At 36.2% G+C, this 23,504-nt stretch overlaps 1 protein-coding gene across 3 annotated transcripts in view; it reads right to left on the reverse strand.

The window, feature by feature from the left end:
* Positions 1-64: 64 nt before the first annotated feature.
* fus (fusilli) overlaps positions 65-23,504 on the reverse strand; it is a 34,073-nt gene continuing 10,633 nt past the window's right edge. Inside the window, exons 2-12 of one of the 3 annotated variants that reach the window (XM_066738009.1) lie at positions 20,842-21,021; positions 20,143-20,371; positions 16,648-16,737; positions 14,616-14,670; positions 14,200-14,310; positions 12,807-13,077; positions 12,291-12,506; positions 11,799-12,020; positions 11,459-11,618; positions 3,254-3,465; positions 65-2,997 (exon numbers count right to left, since the gene is read on the reverse strand). In XM_066738009.1, the coding sequence (XP_066594106.1) occupies positions 2,788-2,997; positions 3,254-3,465; positions 11,459-11,618; positions 11,799-12,020; positions 12,291-12,506; positions 12,807-13,077; positions 14,200-14,310; positions 14,616-14,670; positions 16,648-16,737; positions 20,143-20,371; positions 20,842-21,021 (1,956 nt within the window). In that variant the 3' untranslated portion in view covers positions 65-2,787. Of the gene's footprint in view, positions 2,998-3,253; positions 3,466-6,139; positions 11,619-11,798; positions 12,021-12,290; positions 12,507-12,806; positions 13,078-14,199; positions 14,311-14,615; positions 14,671-16,647; positions 16,738-20,142; positions 20,372-20,841; positions 21,022-23,504 lie in introns of those variants that run through there. The other 2 variants (XM_066738008.1, XM_066738007.1) reach the window with 2 other exon arrangements.

A 23,504-nucleotide genomic window follows, 5' to 3' on the forward strand; every position in this document is an offset into this window, starting at 1 on the left:
TTCTTTAATTAAATAAGTTTTACCTTGAAGAAGAGACGAAAGGATACAGGAAGAACAAGCAGGGTTGAAAGTAATAAAAAATATATTTTTTAAACAATATCGAATATATTAATATTAATATCGTCAATAACATAATTAAATATCATAATCAAATAACTATTCGACGTAGTTTAAAAATTCGGCTAAAATTTCTTAATTCATTTGTCGACATCGCCTACTCAACTTCGTCGAATTGGCTGAGCTAATTGGCAAAAATGCTCATTGGTAGATGCAGAGGCGATTATAGCAAATTAACTGCTCTTATTGTATTTTTTATAGCAGTCCATTGGCTAAAAGGCAAATAACTTATATAGCTAAACGTTAAACATGCTCGCGTAAATGCGTCTGCCATATTAAAATGGACATTATTGTACGCAGGTACGTGTTTATGTATAATATGTATAATTCTGAATTATGTATAATGCTTGTGTATGCTTCCTATAAGTTTTACTGCTTTAATCTAAATAAAATATCGCAGAAACTACGGAATACGCGTGATAGCAAAATGATTTTTTTTTTGTTTTTATTTAAAAAGCTCGCTGCTCGTGTCGAATCTAGTCCTCCGAAGAGATGAATTTATAACATTTTTTTTTAGATAAAATTGCTTCGCGCACTGCGCTATAATTTTAATAGTCTTAGTAACGAATAAAACGCAATATTAAACTTTAGTAATAATAATTATTATTATTATAAATTCGCGATCAATAAAATATTGACCTATACGATTGCACCATTCAAGAATCACAATCTTCGTTGCTCAGAATAATAAATAGGAAAGTCGAGTTGATGCACGATGCGTGCCTTGCTCTTACGCATAGTATATTGTATAGAAATATATATTTAAATTTATATACGATGCATTGAGTGCATTATATAAATGATATTACAAATACTATATATATTTATGTATAATAGCATAACGAATCTTTGCCACATAAGTGGATAATATTTAAAAAAAGGAAAGAAATTGCGTGATATAATCTATATTGCACAGCTAATATAAAAAATGATAAAATGTTAGAATAATATATACACAGACGTATTATTATTGCACCAACCGTGAGCAGTCGCGCAACACGGGAATGAAACGACGAGTAATGCACAAGGTGAGGTTCAGCGTGATGCTTGCATATTCTTTATATACTATTATAAACTGTATACTACTAAAAACAATCTTACTCCTTTGGTAAAAGGTATGTATCTATTTTTAGATTTTTAATAGTATTTTGCTTATAAAAAGGAAAGCGCTGGAAGTGGCCAGTAACGATAAACACGAGAAATTGGTTCATCATGAATTAGAAGAACCGGTACCAGATATTAATTGGCACAAGGATAAATTGAAAGGAGCGCAGTGTCTAACTAGCAAACCTCAATTTAGAGCTTTTTCGATATTACATAATTATATTATGTATTAAAAAAGAAACTACGTTCCTTACTCGAGAGAAAAAATATTAAGCAAGAGGACGCATAATGTCGTATCTTGGCTTTGAATAATAAGCGATAGAAACAAGTTTCTATGATTACTGATAAGAGTTAAGGTGCAATGTGCAGCTAACTAAATAAGCTATGATGAATGAGAGACGGAAGACTTTTGTAATCTTTGCTGTTTTGCGTAAAGTCAACTTTAGTCGAGACGTGTATCTACGCGTTATGACATTGTATCGAACAAATGAAATTAAAATTCGCAGTTGTATTTGTATGAAAAATTTACATCCGATTAACAAGATAAGGGGTGAAAGGATTTCTATAAGAGGGATACTAGATTACCTACTCTCTTTCTCTCACACACACTCTCTCTTTCTCTTCCTAGCTCAACTATCTCGCCTTGTGTCAAGGACATCACACAGCGAGGAATAGGTATAACTATATTCAAATTTCATACTTAAGCATTAAGTAAAATTAAACTAACTCACTTATATGTAGCTAATACAATCTATAATAGTTTGAAACATAATTATATCAAGAATGATCCTTGTCATCTTCTAGGTACATGCAAAAAAAAGTAAGATGTATCCCGTTGGAACTATAAAGTTTAATCGCAGATTTGTTGCAAAGTTAAATCATACTTTTTCGCTAAAATAATATTTTCACTTTACGCCTGGCTGCTTTGTGATTGTCCAGGGACGACAAATTCCTAGTATTTATCTTGCAGCCAGTTAAATCTGTCGCTAGACTAGAAGGAACCCACCGCAATGGTGCGTTAAATTTTATCAGTGATGTTTCGTACTTCTCTCACAATCAAAATGAATTTCATGTTGCAAGCTGAAGTCTACCAGCTTGGATATTATTTCGCATAATAAGATTTTTCTGAATCAATCTTGTACATTTTCTTTGATGCGTGCTATTGACCCTTCTTCATTCATGCTCCATTCTACATTTCAAATGTACTTGTAAAAACTTTCATCTCATATGTATTCGAAATTCGTGTCGTTTCAATCATCACTATTCTTTTTCCTTTTATCCTGGTGCATCGTTAATAAGTACAGTGATGAATTCATTTCATTCAATTCCAGCAAAGATTCGGAGCAATTAAATCCTTGTGAATCTGTCACAAAATTTCTTTGAGCTTTGCTATAATATATTGCCTTAAATAACGTTGTTTTTCAGGAATATTAAGTTCACGTATGTACCACGTGAAAGTAAGGAGAATATTTTCAGATACAGCTCGAGTGTAACAGCGTGTAAATTTCAGACGATATCAATGCTCGCTTTCTTCGTGATTCGAGATATTTTTCTCGCCAGTTGAGATCAAACCATAAAAGTTTCTAGGAAGGGGTTGCAGGGTGCATGAGGCGATGGAGCTAGGTGTGGTGGTGCCGGCGCCGGCGCCGGTAACATTGAGACGCATTTCTCCAGCTGCACCAGTGGTATGAGAGCTTCCAAACGCCCTGGATCAGCCGAGGTGGGCGTAGTGCCTGTTGCACCATGTGGCAACGGTAAACATTCTGCCGGCGTTAGCTGAAAACATTTCCATTATTAGCATATTGCAAGTTGCATACTAAGACAAATATAGTTTTTATTATTTACAATTAATATTATCAACAAAAAAGTGTTAAATCACAGCTGCAAATATTAAAACATTTTCAAAGAAGCAAATGGGACAAGGATTTTGTTATGCATAAATAAATAAGCAAATGATGTTAAAAGAATGATTGAGTTAATTTTTTATAAAAAATTAAAATAAAAAATGTATAAGGAACGTTTAAATATTTACCAAGGCGGTTTGCTGAGGAATCTGGGGTATGCCACCAACAGTGGCCGCATTGTAGTAATTAGTTGGGCTGACTGGTGGCGATGGATAAGGCCAATAAAAAACTGGCGTCGGAAATGGTGCTGCAAATTGTGGTGATCCACGTGGTATCATAGCAGTGGCTGCTGGAAAAATTGGTCCTGGTACGAATGCCGATGGTGGCAACATATTGCCTCCTAAATTAAAGGGAATAAAAGAAAAATATCCAAATTAGTTGTCAACCTTATCAAGTTTTCTTATAATTCAGCGATTATAAATGCTATTTGCGACATATACGAGAAATCTTGCACGAGTTTTATTATGATTATTCCTAAACTGGCTTCTATCGTTAATCGTTATCACGGTCCAAATATGCATGTATCTATAGCTATACTAGTTTAGTTCTGTATCTATATCAATACTGTATAATCTCTTTTAAAAAACGTGCGGATAATGTTAACAGTGCATTCGGTGTAATTTTGTATAAAAGTATTCCTGAAGCAACTGAATTTTAGTCACGAATAACAATAGCAATAAGACACAAACAATTATAATAACAATGAATATTGTGCGCTTGATGGAAAATGGAATAAAATCTAGTGACACGATGAAGCAGAATAATGATTGCTATGATTAAATAAATTTTTGCTAAAGAAATAAAATGAAATGAAGAAATGATGTAATTACTCAAACAAATTAAATATAAAAGTTATGCAAAGGAAGATTACCCGTTCTAGTATAACCATAATAGTATACTATCTCTACAATAAAATGCCTGATTTTCAAAATAGTCACTACCCATATCCATACAGTAATATGTTTTATGCTGCACACGATAAGCTATTGCTAATTAATTAACCATCGGTGAACTTAATGACTACTTAATTAAAAGTAACCGATAACTTTGCTCCATCGAGGAAAAGACTGGTAGACTGCTCCAGGTGAAGCTACAGAGAGAAGCAGGAAATAAAAACGAAAAAGGCAAAATGCACGAATAAAATCGCTGTTTGTTTGAAAAAAGCAGCGTGAAAGGATGAACATAATCAAAGAAAAAAAAAAGACTGATAAAATTTAAAATTGAATAAAGAGCAGTCTGCTCCTTTCCTCGATTAATTTTTGGTTCCGGTACGTTCTGGATGGAACAGAAAACTCGTATAAAAAATGAAATTATTAGATATGCGTTTAATTAATTGGACGTCGATTATTATGAATTCCATCCGGATCGTAATGGTACACTGTATGCCCTTTGCAAAAATGACTTGGACTTGGCCTACCTGGAAGCACAGAAGTTAGTATTTGTAGATTCCCGCTACCATACAGCAATCGACAACTGCACCATTGTATAACACCAATCGTGCCGGTATAATGTATATGACACGTGCGTGCGTCGTTCCTTCGTGCTTTTTCTTTCTTATTCTCTCACGAAAACACAGGCACACATACACGCCCCTTTATCCGTGTCTTCCCGTGTGTGTAACGCACGCACGCGTGTGTGCATACGCACATACATTGCACCAACCTGCTTTTTTTCTGCCCCTCTGCCAAAAACACCAGATTCACCCAGATTTATCCTCTCTCACCCTCTCTCATCCCCCATCTCTCTCTCCCCCCCTCTCTAACATTCACTCGCACATTTACTCTCTCTCTCTCTCTCTCTCTCTCTTTAGATCCCTCACCATTCTCTATTCTCTCTTGTACATCTCTCGCTTCTTTTCTCTTTCTATAGTAGCGTTAGAAGCCTTTCAAGTGCGAGCTCGATTGATTAATAATTGGTACAAATATAGTACGTATATATATATATATATATATATATATAATGTACGCATTATATTTCAATGGCAAAAGAATTCTTTCCTATATGCAATACTATCCCGTATATTCTTCCATAAATTCTTCCTTCGAGCAACTTTGAACACTTCCTATCAGTAGCGTTATCTTAATTAAGCTCTTCGTTAATTAGTGCTGCATGAATTACCATTGTTGGCATAGCAAAAGAATTCCTTGGCCAAAGTACAGCCAATGGGTGGAGGGGAAAAGTGTCTGTGAAAATCAAAGGACGTATATAATAACAGCATTTGAAATAACAACATTTTTGTACGGATGTAAAAATAAAGTCGCACGAGAGTAGGCTTTTACTAAACACTTTCAGCCACGTGGCTCCATTTTTACTGAAATGCACAAGAGTTTTGCAATTTTTAATAAATATGCGTTAAATAAATGATTTTAGTATGGAGCGACGAGGCTTGAATCAAAGCGGGAAGTCTGAGATTCAAAGAGAAAGAATAACATAAAAAAGATGAGGGGGAGGGGGGAGAGGGAGAGAATACTCGAGTATAATGCTAGATAATGAGAAAGAGAACAAATTAAAAGAGACGATAGAGAGAGTATTAAAAGAAATATTGAAAAAAGTGTCTTGTAAATTTATGCTTTAAGTGTGTTCTCGTGTGTGTGTGTATAAAAAAGAAAGAAAAGGGAGGAGAGAGATAGAGGCTGGCGAGGTGTGAACGAAGAGGGTGGGCAGAAAATGTCAAAGAGTTACAACACAGAAATCTCCAACTCGATCTGTAGACACCAAAGATACCTGCGAGCCCAGTGAAAAAATATGTATAGAACGTAACCGTTAGTGGTTGCAAGTTTCACCAATTAGTTTCATTGATTAATCAATAAGCAATCACATAGAGGGTTAAATACTATTGCTTATCTATTTCTAGTCTATTCTGGCCTTTATCTACCTCTGCTAAAATACGATTCTCTATATAATAGCCATGTGAGAGTTGTGATCGAGTCGGGGAATGAATGATTGACGAAAGTTGCAGCCACCTTGATGTAATATAATCAGGGTAAGAGTCCACCAACCCGGCAAGCCAAAGATATATATGTCCACAAGGCACATTTATTAAACATATGTTTCGTTCACCATTTATATAATCGTCGGTATACAGAAAAAAAAGGTGTACAAACTATACAGCGAGTAAAAAAAGGATCGGTGAGTGTAAGAAATGCGCGTAACGTAGAAAAGGAGGCTTTTATCAGCCATGTCAGCAGAAATCCTATAACTATAGATCATTCTCTCTCTCCCCCTCACTCCCTCTCTCACTTCATCTCTATCCTCATCTTCCCTCTTTCTCCCTCTGTCTCTCTTACGCTCTCTCTTGTTCCTCTCATGCTTTTTAAACCCTCTACGAATATGTAATTTAAATAAATTAAATATTTGTGTAACAATTGCTACAACAATATTGGAGGGAAGGCAAGATAAAAAGGTAATGAAATTGCAAAGAGAGAAACAGAGAGATAGATGGATAAATAGATTAAGAGAGCGAGAGAGAGAGAGAGAGAGAGAGAGAGAAAAAGACAGTGAGAGAAAGTGAAAGTATGTGTAAAAGAGAGAGAGAAAGAGAGAGAGACGTCACTTGTAAGTCACCATGTTAGCAGACCACAAAACCAGACAAAACATTCAACGCACGAGATAGTTGCAGTTCGTTACACCAGCTCTGGTTATAGCCTTAATCCAGCTAGCTTGCTTTCCGATAGTTAGTACAAATGTATAAAAAGATATAAGGCTTTTAGCAAACTTTAAAAGTGCGTTTTAACGTCAATGTTCCAATATTTTCAGATAAAAAAACTCATATTTCAATCCAACTTGATGAGATTTGAAAATTTTCAACAACTGATATTTTAACAAATTCTATACAAATTTGCAATTATTGGTTGATTTGATAAAGAGTTTTTCCTTAAAATTCTAGAACAATGACAATTAGATTTTCAATGCCATTTCAACACTACTCTTCCCTGCAATTGTCTCCTGTCCTTTCTGCCCTGTGACAAACGCAAACACACGCAAGTGCCAAAAAAAAGTTTCTCACTTTTCTTTCGAAACAACGACTTATGTCGTTATGTAAAAATTCTCAATGATTTATAATTACATTTCATTACTCCTATGCATGTGATCTCATGCGTTAATATATACTATAGAGAGAATTGCTTATTGAACATTGATTCTGGATTAGATTTTAATGAAAGATACGATATGCTTTTTTGATGAAAAAAATGACTGAATCTACGAATTGCAAATCTTTGCAATTTTTTTCTATTTCGCAAGCGATGGATCATCATCGTCGGGCTAATTATATAATTATTTATAATTGTACCCAAAGATGAGACTGGAATATCAAATTTACGTATATATTTGAAATCGCGTATTTTACTATAAATGCCGGAAAGCATTCCTCAAGAATCAAGATTTCTCGATTCAAGCATTTTTCGGTCACTCTCCGATTTTTATTTTAGTTTTCGGTTTTTCAAGAACCGCGCAAGAAAGTTTGTGAATTTCATCAATTGGCATTTTTGTCATCGGTATTATTCAGGTATTATTAGCCAATCTATTGTTTCTTGCAAGTACAAGTGCAACTACGTGTTTCTGCAAGTCACCAGTGATATTTCACTAAGAAAAAAAAACGAGTGTCAAGATTAAGTATCTGGAATGGTAACTGGTTTTTATAAAGATTTAAATAGTATCTTAAAAACGAAATGGAAAACCACCGAAGAATTCACTCATGTCTAGGCTTTAGGAGTGAATTAATCGTCAAAATAAAATCTTGAAAGGCTTGTAATTGCAGTTATACCTGTTTAAAGAGAGATGTCGTAGATTAAATGGAAAGAGTTATCTACGTAACTACTTCGGTAACCGATCCAAATACACCAAATTACTACTACTTTTCCTCTGTATAGGTATATATATATATATATATATATATATATATATAGTATATAATAATCTATACCGCAGACACAGTGTATAAGGCTTGTGCTAGATAATCACAAGCTTAAGGCCAATCCTGTCCACTTGACCATTTAAACTATTTAACTGAAACAGTCTATTGAATAATTCATTAAACTTTTAACGTGATTGGCATTATTCCTTATTCACTAAACGTTATCATTTACATGTGGACTTGCTAGCCTTAAGCTCCGGCAAACGATCCAAATCTAAAGTTACACGCAAACATTTACCAATGAATTAATAAAGATCGTTTTGACCAGAATGTTGCTTGATTGTTAAACATAAATCGAATTCGAAAATAATACCCATCTTGCTCACGATAGATTTTTAAAATAATTTACTGAATAGTTATCAAATTCTTTCTACAAAGTATATAAGAATCTTGAAATCATTAAATCGCAATTGGATGAGTATACTTTATAAATTCAATTAATTTCATGGTCACCGTGGAGAATAGGAAGAGTTATTTATACTAATTGTGATGGGTAATTTGCTATTAGCTAGTATAGCTGAATATAATATGGATTTTCATTATCAAGGGATAACGTTGGACTGAATAAATATTATTTAAACTATAATTGAAAATTCAAACTCAGCAAAAATAGACTGAAATTAAAATTTAAATTATTATGATGGACATTTAGTAATAAAAAAAATGAAAATATTAAAGAATTAGATAGCAAAAATAATTAAAGTATTCAGTAAAAATATTATTTTATCAAAATTGCATGTTATTGATGGCAAGAAATTATTTTGAAATGGAAAAAGCTTTTTAAGCTCTTAACCATCACAGTTAGTGGTCAGTGATGTATCGCAAATATTCAACACCCCTTTCGAGTCTAATCTTCACTGATATGTTAAATATTACAGACACTCTTATGCACATCCCGCCAAAGACCACGACATGCAACCAGTTTTTTTGTTTTTATTTTAATTGGACTTTTACAGCGGATCATCAATAATTTGGTTCTTTAATTGAACTTTCATGGCTGATGCAATAATGTATATGCTTGGCAAGAAAAAGTTAATATGATAATCCGCTGTTTCATCTCCAATAAAACTTGTACGGATAAATTAATCGACATATTTAATTAAAACTCTAAATTTTTGCAACACAACAATGCTGTTTGCAAGCTTCCCAATACCCTTTGCATACTGGTACCTTGGACAAGAATTTATAAAAAATCGAAACTACGTAAAATACAACATTTTGATTGTTGTATTTATAATATTACAATATATAAAAAAAAGATCGTTAATTGCGTATTAATAGTCAGGTAGACCGAGTAATTCTAGACAGAAAAGAAAAACACAAAATACATTAACGAGACTAATAATAATTGGAAAGCTTTCGAATATTAAGGCTTATTAACAAAAGTTTGGAAAGTAAGTTAACGATTTTATCTTGAGCACCTTCAGCAAATTACTAATTAGTTTGTAGAATGAATTTGTAAAGCAAGTGATTTAACGATAAATGTGTGCAAAGTAACCATATGGAATAATATCTACTTTCGATTATTAGCACTTAACATTTACGCTGGATGGAACGTCCATTACTTACAACTAATAAAAATATTACTAATAAAATATATAAATCATTTATAGCCATATATGTCAATATATATGTAAGTGTGTGCGTGTATGATTTTGTATATGTATATTCATATATAAATGTAAATATGCAGTGTATAAAGATAATATGTACATACGCGTATACGCATGATAATTCGCATCTTCTTTCTATGCTTTAATTATTTAATCGAATAAACTTGTGATCGCAATAAATTGATAAATTTTTTAAGGCACTACTCCCCCACAAAGATACGAAAGATTCCGTAATAGACACATTGTAGTCATGGGAGAGCACGGCAAAAACCGGTAAGAGTACTTCGCAATGTATTCAAAAATACTCTTTGTAAAACCTATGTAATAATCTAAGAACCCTATCATATTATATTACAAATTAACATTTTAGAGCTGCTGAGCATCTTTCGAGGTAACACTTGCGCAATTAATTACCTGCGCTTTTTTAAGTACTGATATAAGCTACCATGTAACTCTTCGTATTTCATATCATTATTATGTATTATAATTAAGAACGATCAAAGGCACTACTTTCTCTCTAGACACGAGAGAGCATGACCAAAACTCTGGACTGGGGCATGAATGTATGAACAATTCTCAACTAACGTATCTAAGTTTTTGGTGAAAAAAAAATTCACCTGAAAAATCCTATAGAAAAATTAGCAAAACAATCAGACATAGCTGTCTAACTACTCAATTCAATGATCGTTATCTGTTCCTGCATGCCCTCAGTAATTTACACAGAAGACCATGTATAACTGGACAGTGGGCAATGTCTTATCCAGTAAATTTAACGTTTAATCTCGATAATTAGAAATCACCGGTCGACAGGAATGTTAGTGTGAAAGGGAATCATCGTTAAGAGTGTTTCGCCAAAGTGAACAACCACTCGTATAAGCAATCAATCGTGTCGATCGAACCGAGAGCCGTCTACTCCGCATCGCGTAAACTTCCCCTGAGAAGCTGAACATTGCAGAAGGTATCAAGGTGTTTCTCCCGAGGAAATCCGAGACAGCTCGAACGGAAGGAGAAGAGCGAGGGTGATTCAACGAGAAGTAGACGAGTGTTTTAGTCTTCCGGGTAGATATATCACATCTGAGGATAAAATTGAGCGGGATAAGGTAAGCCGGGGGAAGCAGCTGGTGCAGGTGCATGGAAGGCAGCAGTAGGTGCATGCCAGGCAGCGCGTTTCGCCACGGAATTGGCAGTGGCATCCGCGGCGAAAGTGCTGTCCCAGGTTCTCTTGAAGCCCATAATGGCGGCAGGGTTCAAATGATTGGCCTGCACGAGGGGATTGAGGAGACTGTGATGGGCAGGGGCTCTAAGAATGGGAATGCGAGAGGGTACGTTGAAGAGAAGGAGAGGGGCAGCTGATTGCTGCTGAAGGGAGGCAGCAGCGGCCGCAGCAGCCGCGGCTGCAGCCGCAGCTGACTGAGGAACGGCGTAGGGGTGGATCTGGTGGTGTTGGGGAGGGGCTGTCAAAGCCAAAGTTTTGGTAGCTGCGGAAGTGGGAGAGGCAGGAGTAGTGGTGGTCGGGGGAGGGTTGGAGGAGAGGGCCATCAGCCAAAAGTCCTGGTTCCTCAGGGCTTGGGCATGGGCCTGTGCTTGGGCATGAGCTTGGGCTTGAGCCTGGACCTGAGCCTGTGCCTGAGCGTGCGCTTGAGCCTGCGCCTGCACCAGAGCATGAATGTCCCATAGAGGAGGCTGAGGTTGAGCCACCGGAAGAGCCGGTGCTGGCTGAGGTGGGTGGTGGGCCAAGGCTGGAGGTGTCTGCGCGGGTAACGTACCGGGCGAGAGGAGTGCCTTGATCGACTGGTTTACCGCACCTGTCAATACCAGATGCATGTCTTGTCCGCTGCACTGGAACACTTCTATGTAACGCTGCTTCTTCCCGTAGATCATATACTGATGATGCCGCTGTGACGCGCACTTGTACGCTGAACTCTCGCTGTCCATTTGTATGAAAGCCTCGCCAGACGGTTGACCCTGATTTCCAGTACGCATACAACAAGACAGTGTTTCAATAAGATGAAGCCCTCAGCTTTCTGGCTTATAATTTTCTTAATATACAATCTCCAAGCCACTATTCTCGATTTTCTTGTCAATTGATATACAAGCAAAAGCACAAATATATACTCCATTAGAAAGAAAGTTCAGTGTACTTACCTGACCGTTGTAAACCATGTGAACACCCTGGAAGACTATGTTTTTCGAGTGGACTCCCATGAATTCTAGAATATGCTCAACCAGAGCCTCGTACGGGAGACCGCGCAACCTTACACAGTCCTTACGAGTTCCAGAGGTTATTGCCACCTGTGGCACTAGTGTGTGGGGTGGCAGCGGGTGTGGCGCGTGTGTGTTAGGACCGTCTATTGCTCTGTTCAGGACCTAGTCGCGAAGGAAAACGTGATCTTTTAGTATCCTCGACTTTTTGCAATTCAGTTGCAAGAAAGTCATTGGCTCGTTGGCGAATGTTGCGGAGAAAGAAACTGGGTGAGAGTGACAGGGTGAGGGAGAGTGAGATAAACTGTGAGATAACTGAGAGTAAAGTTAAAAATGAGAGGAACCAGTTGTATGTTGGTTGAGTCGATGGAAAGTGGAGCAAAATAGATTTTTCCTCGATATTAACATTTCCTTGTACATAATAGTACAGCTAACCTGCTGCACTTCCGCGGTTGTACTCCGGAACAGTTCAATGTACCGACTGCCTATACTGTCACGATGTTTGCTGAGTGCTTTCACCGCGTCCTCTTCCTTGAAGAACAAAACGAATGCATCCCCTGTTGGCCTGCCACATGGCTTCTTCACGAATAGTACTCCATCCTCCCCATCCATGACCTCGCAAGGTTTTTGACCGGATTGGAAAAATTCCAGCTGAAAAATACAATGCAATTCGTTGGTCTTTCCAGTAGTTATTCGCCTCGTTAAACTAGAAGCTAAATCGACCTTAAAATCGTGTACATCGAGAGCGTGATTGCGAAAGTGATAAAACTGGTTGCACAGCAGTGACTTTAAATTACATTTTCCAAATATAATAAATCTAACTTTGATTATCCAGAAAGTTGTCGTTACCAGCTCTTACAAATACTAATAAAATCAAACAGATTTCTGTAGATATGCTTCGACTTTATGTGCAATGCATTCAAGGCTTGACATTTAGTAGAGGCAACGTACAACTTGTTTAGCGACGCAGTCGTAAGGCAAGCCTCTCATCCTAATGATAACTTGAGCTCCCCGAGATAGGAAGGCGTGTGCTTCGTTGCTCCTTCCTCCTGCGACTCTCACAAAGTCCTCGCCACTTGCTTTGTGGACCTCGATGTACCTCGTGGTAATATGATGCTTGTGCCTTTTTAACGCCATGTCTCTGTGTTCCTTACTGACGAATCTCACCAAAGCTTCACCGTTACGTCTGCCCATAAAACTCAGGCACAAAGCTACACCACCCCTAAAATCAAATCAATTATTAACACCAATAAACTCTTCAATTGTCAAACAATCGTTCAACAATACATTTTTTTGTATATAACAGAAAGCAGATGTAAAATTATTTGTAACGAATCGAAAAGTGAGTGTACAAGTAAAAAAAATCGTGTAAAAGTTAAGGTACTTTTCTCGTGAAATCTGATTGTAAATTTCCATGTTTTGTGAAAGTCTTTAATTTGGAAAGTTTAGCAAATTGCAGTATCGAGATTTGTATAAGCAGTGTAAAGTACATTAAGTGTGACATTTGTTGATGAGCTGGAGCGTGCATATTTCGTATCACGGGGATCCATGACCCGAGATAAAATTTATCTGCAGACTGGCCAACACTACTGGCTAGGAAAATTTCTTGAAACGTTCTTCGCTACACGTTACGAAAGCTTATTTTCTTTCACAGGTATATCTATTGAAGTATACCAAGGACAATTTACAAAGAGAAAGAATACAAATGATTCGAGGAATCGATGGAGTATCTAGATTTACCTTGTGTATGCGGATCCGTGTAGCTTGCGCACACAAACAGACAAGAGATTTAAAATGCTTTTAACACTTTATAATTACATGCTAATATCGAATGTTATTGCACTAATCTAAGTATAAAGTTATAATAAAACTTGTAGTACAATTTTTCTTCCAAGTTCGAGCATCCATCGAGACTAATTCTTGCACGATAGACAGTCAATGAAAAGTCAGCTCAAAAAAACTTCAAGCTTCTATATATCTAGATAAATTGCGTTAAAAATATTATTAAGAAATTGGAATCTGACGATGAAATGAATGCAAAATATGATACCAATTCAACCGGCCTCTAACTAAATTAAATCATATTTGATAAATTAACCAAAGATAATACTTACAAATAACGAGAGTCAGAGTAAAAATAATTCCTTAGCAATATTTTTAACGCATTTTTATTCGTAAAAAATATAATTTTGTTTATCGTCGTTCGAGCCTTTGTCTTCGCTCGTGTGACTCGAGAATGAAAACCGCTTCTCTGGCCTCGAAAAGCTCCCGTCACCGGACTCGAAAGGTGGAAGCTTTACGATGATTCGCTGCATATGCTTTTTGTGTTTCTTCAAATGCTTACTTTGCGACATTCAATCCTCGGAAAAATTTTGCAACATCTTGATCCGAAGACTGCCAGGGAAGACCGCGCGCTCGCACTACACAGTCGTTGTCGACTTCTTCGTCTTTTGAGCTGCTCGAAAAACATTTCAATTTATAATGTCATTATAATGTATCATTTATAATCGAAGAACAGACATGCAAATTCAGCTATGTACATTTTTTTGTGGCGGCATGCTCAAGCCGAGAATCAATTTAAAAGCGAAATAAACCGCAACATAAATGAGAAGGAAGGAACTATATACGTAAAGCAATCAGAAAAAATACAGATATCAGTTGGCTCGCTTTGCACATATGTTTTTCGTAATAATAAAATCATTATTAGTTTCCAAGAGATGTATCGTGTCTTAGTTATTTCACACAATTCTCTGTACTCACCAAAGTCCAGGCTCGAGCACGAGATTGACCGTTTCCGCATTTTCAAACACGTGACCTAAAATCAGAAAAGCGCGATATTTGAATAATGATTCAGGAATGACACACAAAGCATGGTGAGTAATTTTTATCCTACTGTTCTCCTTTTATCGAATTACTTCGATGAAGTATACGAGGCAAACATCATGAATTGTTAATAATAATAATAAAATAAGAAAGTGCCTCCTGGTAATTTTTTGCTATTTATCATTTAACTTCCTGTCGCTTAAATAGCCCTCCTTCTGCGAATGAGCTTTTCGTGAAGAATTAAATTAGCATAATTCATATTTTAATCAAAGGTCAAGAATGAGCTTGACAGGTAAGCGCACGTGAACAGACTTTTATGCAGATGATTTTGGCCATTCGATGGACAAATCATTTAAGTGATTATATGGAAAAATTAAAATTGCAAAAATTGCATGAATTGCATTACACCAGATCCACTGAGCCGAGAGATGGCAATTATTAACAAATTGACAGACAATTTTTCAACGTTACAGTGCAGGCTCGTTAAAATTATTGATTTCACACAGTAACGTTTATAATTTTAAGAACATTGTAAACGTTAGAGTGTGAAATCAGTAGATTTAACGAGTCTGCACTGTAATGTAGAATAGTTATTTTGAAAATTAGTAATAATTGCCAATTCGTAATTGAGAGAGGTTGCTGTAGAGAGAATATTATTTGTGTAATTTTTCTTATTTAATAATTTCCTTGTAAGATGAAAAATTAATTTATGCATGTATAAATAATGTTTTCTGCAACTTTCTGCACCAGCTTTGAAGCTATGGAAACATTTTGAGACGGTGATTAAATTTAGACAGTAATTGAAATTATGAAGTAACGGAGGGAGAACGCGAGTTTATCGCCAAATAATGAAACTACCAGGCAGGCTGCGCGCAAGGTCATCGAACGTTATCGGTATTGGCAGCTCTGAAGAAACTGGCCGAAAGTGCTTGCCTCTGCATTCCATAGAAACTCCGTTGCTCGGTACAGTCGCAGCAAGAATCAAGCGAGTCTTATATCAATTTTGATAGAAAATATCCTTGTTCTGGAGATAAACCCCCAATTGCCCCACCATCGATCTACACCCTACCCCCTCCCTAAATTTATTTTACTTTCTCGAAATCTCTTCATTTTCCATAATAATCAATACAATTATGAACGTGCAATAAATTAAACTAATCTCTGTTTGCGATTAGTCTCGTACTTAAGATTACCTTTCTTATTTTTAGAAAACACACAATTGACAAAACTCTTAAAGTAGAAAAGTTATCAGATTTTTCTGTAGTATACTGACACACCAATACGATAACAATTGAATATCTTCGGTTGAAGCTGAATAAAAAAAATCGAATTTCTGGCTGTAATGAAACAAATTATCCATCTATAAACTAGAAACTAATAAATACTGAAATTAAAAATAAATAGCCGATCAATTGATTAGAATGGATAATTAATCAGTTTTTAATAGTAAAACATTTGGCGTTACGACTAAAGAAGAGACTTTAAATCATTAAAAGCCTCTCCTTCGAGTTTCTAAAGACACGATTGTTTCCGATTTCTCGCTGGTAAGCAGAATTTATGTTGAAGAAACTGATACAAACAGCTCCTGTTACGTAAAATAATTGTTTAAAAATCTAAAAATACTTTTTCACCTGCACTAATTTCTTTGCTGGTTAAGCATTGCTTATCGAGTATACTTAATATAGTGCAAATGGGGTCTTAATTGAAACAGTTTTGTTAACCACTAGCTTGAGAACCACTGTGATAAGAAGAGTGCAATATTAATGAGATTATCTTACATCAATATATTAGTTGACTAGTATATATATGTATATCTATTTTGTGTGCATATATTTACTTTCAGTTCAACTAAAAATTGTTGAGTTGAGCAGTAAATACACTTATTCTTATTTTATCTTAAAATTTTATGTTTACCATCTTTTTTAAACGTGTTTTGCTGTGAATATCAAGATGGACTTTCATATCTTACCATCTTTCAGCATCCTTTGTATCACGTTCACCATATCTTGTATTTCCTTCACATGATAATCGTTCTCCGTGTCAGGAGGAACTCCAAAATCTAATTATCGTTCATCAAGGACAAATGTATAAATACGAGATAACAAATTTGTGCTTACGTGCTTAGGTATCGCGAAATAAACCATTGATAAGGCTGAGTTTATCGTTACTGATCTGATTCGAATGATTAATATTTTAGCGACATAAATTGCATTGATCAGTTTGGTTGGTTAACAAATTTTCGCAATAACGAAGAAAACTATTCGACAAATTGATAAAGCATGTATAACATTCCGAGCTTGTTAGTATCATTGGAATAAGGCAGATAGCTTGGTAAAAACAGAGGAATGTTAAAAGTGAAGCGCAAAAAAAATTAATTGCAAAGTATAATGATTACATAATTGTTTTCACCGAGTAAATACAATGGAGAAAAAAGTATAAATCGAGTAAAGTAAAAAAGAAATATTCTAGTGATTATAGCATAGTTAATCAAATGTGCGAAGGTAACGAGCTTCATTAGTAGCCCGAGTAAAATACGGTATTTTGGAAGTAATGATTAAAAGTGGATGATCTCATCGCCGCCTGAACCTTTGTAGATATCTTTACAATGTTGACCTTTAAACTAAGTCCCGCACGAAGCTCGTGATAAAAACAGTTCGGCTCGAGCCGGATTCTTTTCATAAGTCATACTCGCTCGTCCAAATCTCCTCCTTACAGAGTTTTTCATTCGGTCGTTTCTCAACATTCAACTTCCTCCATCTTCACCCATTTGACATGAACAATCCATTAACAATACAAAACACTGATTATTATTTTAATTGGGCACATCTTAATCTCTAACTGCGCAATTCAATCGCCTCCCATTCATCAAAACATCTTATCCTTAGGAAAGAAGATGTAAATATAAGAACAGTACCAAAGAAAAATTCTATATTTCAGCTCGTTTAGCAAAGATAGCATAACGTGTTTTGATTATTGATAAACAATAATTCTGCTGTTTCGATAAAATTCTTCTGCTTGGTAGCAGGAAAGACTGCGAAGAGAAGCACAGCCAGAGATTCATGGAAAAAGCAGAGGTTTCGGTAAGATTTCGTAGATTCCTCAGGAATGTAAATTATGAAAGAACTGGGACAGGCTGAAAAGCAGTTGGCAAAGTACGACGTTGTAGCAATACGATTGGGATAATTAGAAAGGAGGAAATCTTGCTAATGACAGCTGTGTAAATTAAAGAGAAGAAATTAACGATGTCGTGGATATTGGACCGGTAATTGCGATTAATGTCGAGCGAGTTCTTTGGAAAGGCAATGATTATTCCTTTCGACGAATCGACGTTGAACGGATCGATACGATAGGCACGCATGCAAGAGTCACGTTCTCTGTTTTCGCTAGCAACAGGTGCTTTTCTACTAACTCCAGTCAGCTTCGAGGCTCGTCGGTTCTTTATTCTTGATCGGATTAACCGTCTCCAGTCCCCCTGTCCACAACTGCTGCTCTCAGGTCGCTCTACATTGTTCTCTCTTTGCGATTCAATTCCAATATCGACACAAGTGTCCAATACAAACACTGACACAGCCAAGTAAAACGTACAAGCTATCCAATTTCAATACTACATATTAGCCTCGCACTCTTCTGCTACGTGCTTCATATCCATACCCAAGGGGACAGAAAAACTCCTCCGCTGATAACAGACATCTTTTGTCCGTATCTTTTAACATACTCGCTTCTCCGGCTAAGAATTTTACAAATTCCACAGATTAGTCCTTCTCTTGTCCAACTCGATGCATAACTTATGTACTACGGAAAAAACACTCTTCTTCGACGTTCTTATGCACTCTTCATCATTTAACAGCGTCGAACATTCAAATTAGAAACATTCGTTACAGCTATCCCCTTTCAACTGGCTAATGGATTTAAATTTCAGATAATTTTTCAATCCATTATCGTAACGGTGTAGCTGGTGACGATTACAAAGAAGATGATAAGAAATTCAATGCATTGCAAAACAGAATATATTTATAAGAATAGGCCATGTTTGAATGAAAATGAGAACGAGTCCAGGAAGAAGGGTGTAATAGGAACCATATGACGTACCTCAATAAATCTGATGCGACGAGGTCCCAGTAAGACACAGGAACCACATCTACCCCGGAAATTGTTCCAAGAAACTCAATTTATGAACTGCGACTGTGTCCAAGGAAACAGATGCCACACGAAAACTAAAATCCACAGGTCCTCCGCGCGGTCCCGGTTTATAATTGATTTTTTTCTTTTTTCAGAAACCCATAAAAGTGTAAAGGCGTAGCAGACACCACCAAAGAGCGTTCACTTGGATCAATCGAGTTTAGAGAGACATCCAGGTGGTGTAGATTGAAGCGCGTGGATGTTGAATGCTGTTTTGCTGAATCGAAGCAGGAGCAAATGTGGCCAATAGTGCAGTTTTCAGTCGAACGAGTTCTCGATGATCCTGAGGTGAAGGAGGGGGGGAGGGGGGACTGACCACCAGATATTGCAAGATTTCCAGGCGTCAGTTTCAAAGACTTGCAATGCAAGAACGTCTGACCAGCCGGACGGAATACGCGCTAACGTGAGTCTGGGTCCCAAGTCTGCGCCAGACTTTTCAGAGCTCAGCGTGGTAGAACGAACGCTGATACCATTGGCTGTAAGACTGTAAAGCCTTCCAAGACTCTACCAAGTCTTAAGGCTATCGCGCCGTCTGGCGGCGACAACTCCTTTTTCCTCAACGTCAAATTCATCCAAGAAAAAAATATCCACTGTGTGACGTAGCTTCAAACGTAAGCAACTGGAGAAAAGAATTGCCGTTTACGCTTGAAGCCTTGGATCAAAGTTCTGGAATTATACCTCGTGTCACAGATATGCTTTGCTTGTAAATAAATAAATCCTTGCTTGAAAAACCATTAATATTACAAATCGCCTCTTGAATCGGTAATATTGTACAATATCCCTCCAAACTTAGGGAGATGTTAAATCAATGCTGATAAATATTCTGCTCTCCTTTGATACTTTTTCCAATATCCAATATCACTTCCCTTATTAATTTTACAGTATTCCAGTGGATGAACGAAGAAGAGGAAGAAGCAGTACTCTAAGGATCCACGCAAGAATCTCTCAACCGGCTAGAAAACGACCTACATTATCGACTACGAAGAATCCATGCAAACAGCAAGTTGATAACAGTAAAAGTGATAATATCAGAGTACGCAACGCAAATATAAAGTGGTGCTATATAGTAGACACTTAATGTCCTAAAGAGATACAAAATATTCTCTAGAAAAGAGTCAACTCTTATTCCTTATCGATCATTAGTTAAATTTTGAAACAATAAACTATTTTTTAAGATTATATAAAGAATTTAGAATGACTCTGCGATATATTAAAATATCAAAGCTGTAGAGGGGTTGGGGGGGGGGCTCAATTAAGAGGTGAGTTTACACGTAGCAAAGGATACATTGTAGCATTTCCTGGATGTCAAGCATGGAAAGTTCGCCGTGGGAGGAGTAGCAGGAGACGAATTCCTTGCGGAGGTCATGGAAGACGCAGTAGTGTTCGGGAAGCTCGATGTTCTTGCTCCAGGCTTCCGGATGTAGACACTGCCTTATCGGTGCTTGGCCATCGACGACGAAACGGGGCGTCGTCCCGGACGGGATGCAGGACAGGGAAGACCACCATGCCTCAAACTTGAAATTAAAACCACTCGTTAATTGCCTGTACCGTTAATCATTAAGATGAGTAGACAGGTTCTTCTTCCAACTGACGCATTGCAATCACTGGATAAAACGGTATATCGCTCTACTAGCGTCATTTAGGAGGGGATCTATATAGTACACTATATATACACACATTCTCGACAACTCATTCAAACTTTACAAATCTTTTCGCGAAGAGCATTGAATTTTTCTCGAGAGAAGCAAAACCTGAAGAAAATCGATCTAAATGTTTTCTAAGAAAATCTTCCTTATCGAATTTACTCCAAGGAGGTCTTAATTTTTATTATAAACAAATATTACGAAAAAGAATGTTTTAGGGAGGAATCATCTTATCAGCTCGTAACAGTATTGCCTTATCTCATTGAATTTTTTGTATAGAAGAGAGTTTTTGTAATTACAAAGTTTGAGTGGGTTGCGTCGAGGAGTGTATTTGAAATTACCTGTCTGATGGCTTGGTCGAAGGGAATTCCTTGTTCCCTTAAAGTTTGCTCGGTGAGGGTCGGTGCGTGAGCCAATGCAGCCTCGCTGACTATTTCGCCACTTCCGGTTGTCGAGTTCTTCCAAAAACTTCCTTCGTCCATTACCATTGGCCTCACTATGTACTGCTGTCGACCCAGCACCTGAAAAATCACAGTTTCATTACTTTCCACTTTACCTAATCTCGCTTAATATAGCTTATCGCTAAACTATCCGACATAAAACTACCGACGATCCTCAGCAATGGAATTTCTCCGCATTAATCATGCCTTGCTTTCACCAAATTATTCTCAAATCGACTCCATCTTTTGCCAAATCATCCAAAATCGTTCAACCTGCTTATTTTCTCCTTATCTTCGTCTCAATAACATTGCTTAATTATCGATTTATTCCTCCCAAGACTAGCATGGCGAACACATCAAAATACGATAAAAGATTTATCAAATCGATAAGTATTTTGTAGATATACCATCGCGTTTGCTTCGATATGAATATTTTCTACTGTTATTTTTCGTAAAATAATAATGTGTGTTTGATCAGAGTTATATATTTATCGGTTGGGTGTCATTTGGACTATCTACCAAACGTACGTATGATTTATAGGAGCTTATATAAATGAAATTTGTAAAAAAGAAAATGAATAAATTGGACTAGCGTTAAGAGTAACGAGGGAATTGCAAGAAAATAGAAAAGAAAAACACTTATACACATGGGTCTGTTGGAAATTACAGATAAAAATTCTAGACAATTACTCCAACTAGTTTAAGAGTCGTGATTTATAGCAGTTTATTAATGAAATTTTCAGAAGTAGTGGATAAATCGGATGTGCATTAAACGTAATAAGGGGATTGTAAAAAGTGGGAAAGAAAAGTGTATACACACACACACACACAAGGCTACTATTAGAATATAGATGAAAATTCCAGAGAATTACTCGATCTAGTTTACGACGCGCGAGTTGTGATTTATTTATAAATGGATTTTTCAGAAGTAATGAATAAATTGGATGAGACGCGTAAGAGCATATGCACGAAGAGTAATGAGAGGCGATTATAGAAAAACAGGAAAGAAATGAGTGCAGAGACTGCAGAGGCCCATTGGAAATGAGCGATGGCCAATGTTGTGGCAGCCTGAATTTCTTTGGACTTCCTCTGCTTAATGAAGGGTTGCCCGGATTATCCCAGCGCACATTTTCCTAAGACCTCAATTTTCACCTCGAGAAATGCAGCGTTTCTCTCAATGGCATCCTTCGTGATTCATTGCATCCCATAATTGGAAATTGTCATGAGCCACCAATCAATCCGCACGATCGTCATAGAATGCACGAAAATAAATAATACCATTAGGCCTTTAATCTAACTCATTGTAATCTTGCAATGTTGTTGTGCACACACTTAACTTGCAATAGCTTCCTTGTGTCCATTGCATGCATATATTTAGCTAAACACACCTTTCCCATTTGCTGCGACACGCAAATAGTTTATTATTTTTTCATTCAATATATCATCATTCTTCGACATTCTTTGCACGAAAGATTTTGAGCTTTTGTAAGATTAATAAAATATGTTATAATGGAATTCGTTAGATTCGCTGAATTCTTTGGTAGTGAAATGTTTTTATCGAACATAAATTGCTACCTTGGTTTTCCAAAGAGATTCTTTATCTGCTAGAATACGACGATTTTCATTCTTATCTTTTTCACGAAATTACTATTTTCATCATACCTGTACACAAGTTTTACGCACTTGGCTCCTATTTAATCGACAAATTTACACACATGTGCAAAGCAAATTTTTGAAATAACAAAATAGTATTCTAATCTTTCGACGCTCGAAGAAAATTCAAGTCTTTCCACAATGGAGATTTTGTTATTCGTTGATCTTTTGCCTCACAGGATTATCTCTCAAACGTTAAATATATTTATGATTATTACTGGTGCTTCTTACCTACGCAAGACGATAAAAAGCTAGCGATGATAAATTATATACTTCGAAAAACGACCCTTATACTAAAATGCATATGCAGCAGCGTTTTTATCTTTCTTATAGAGTGTATCAAATCAACGATCACATTCTATTGATAATCTATATCAGCTGCTATACTCGAGTGTGATTATACACATTGTTCAATAAAATCTTTACAAAATTTGTTTCACAATTATTTGAAAGAAACGCTTGGCGAAAATAAACTTTTTATTCTTTATACGTTAAAGATTCTAGACGTGACAATATAATTCTTGTTATAAATATTTCTGTAATGACTTTAATCGTTCAAAGTCTAAAGTTTAATTGATCTTAGATATAATTTAACGTAATTCTTCAAATAATGACAAGTTCCATCTATAAAATTAAAAGAATAAGTTTATATGATGTTTGGTAATAAAAAAAGTTGTCTTACCGGTGACATAAACAAAAGAATGATTTCAAAAATAATCATAATTTTGCGAGACTTTTAAAAGTAGATTTATGCAAATCAATCGATATATCAATTTTTCTTTCGTGTATTTTAAATAGCTTTTCATATTTGTCTTTTCTTTGTCTTGACTCAATAACAAAATATTTGTAAGAGATTAAATCACACTTCTCGCTTCCTATCTGAGTTAAAAGAAGTGACTGGAAGGGGAAAA

This window comes from Prorops nasuta, unplaced genomic scaffold (genome assembly GCF_024137725.1).
Source record: "Prorops nasuta isolate Cenicafe-Biocafe unplaced genomic scaffold, Cenicafe_Pnas_1.2 PNAS00018, whole genome shotgun sequence".
Lineage (NCBI taxonomy): Eukaryota > Metazoa > Arthropoda > Insecta > Hymenoptera > Bethylidae > Prorops > Prorops nasuta.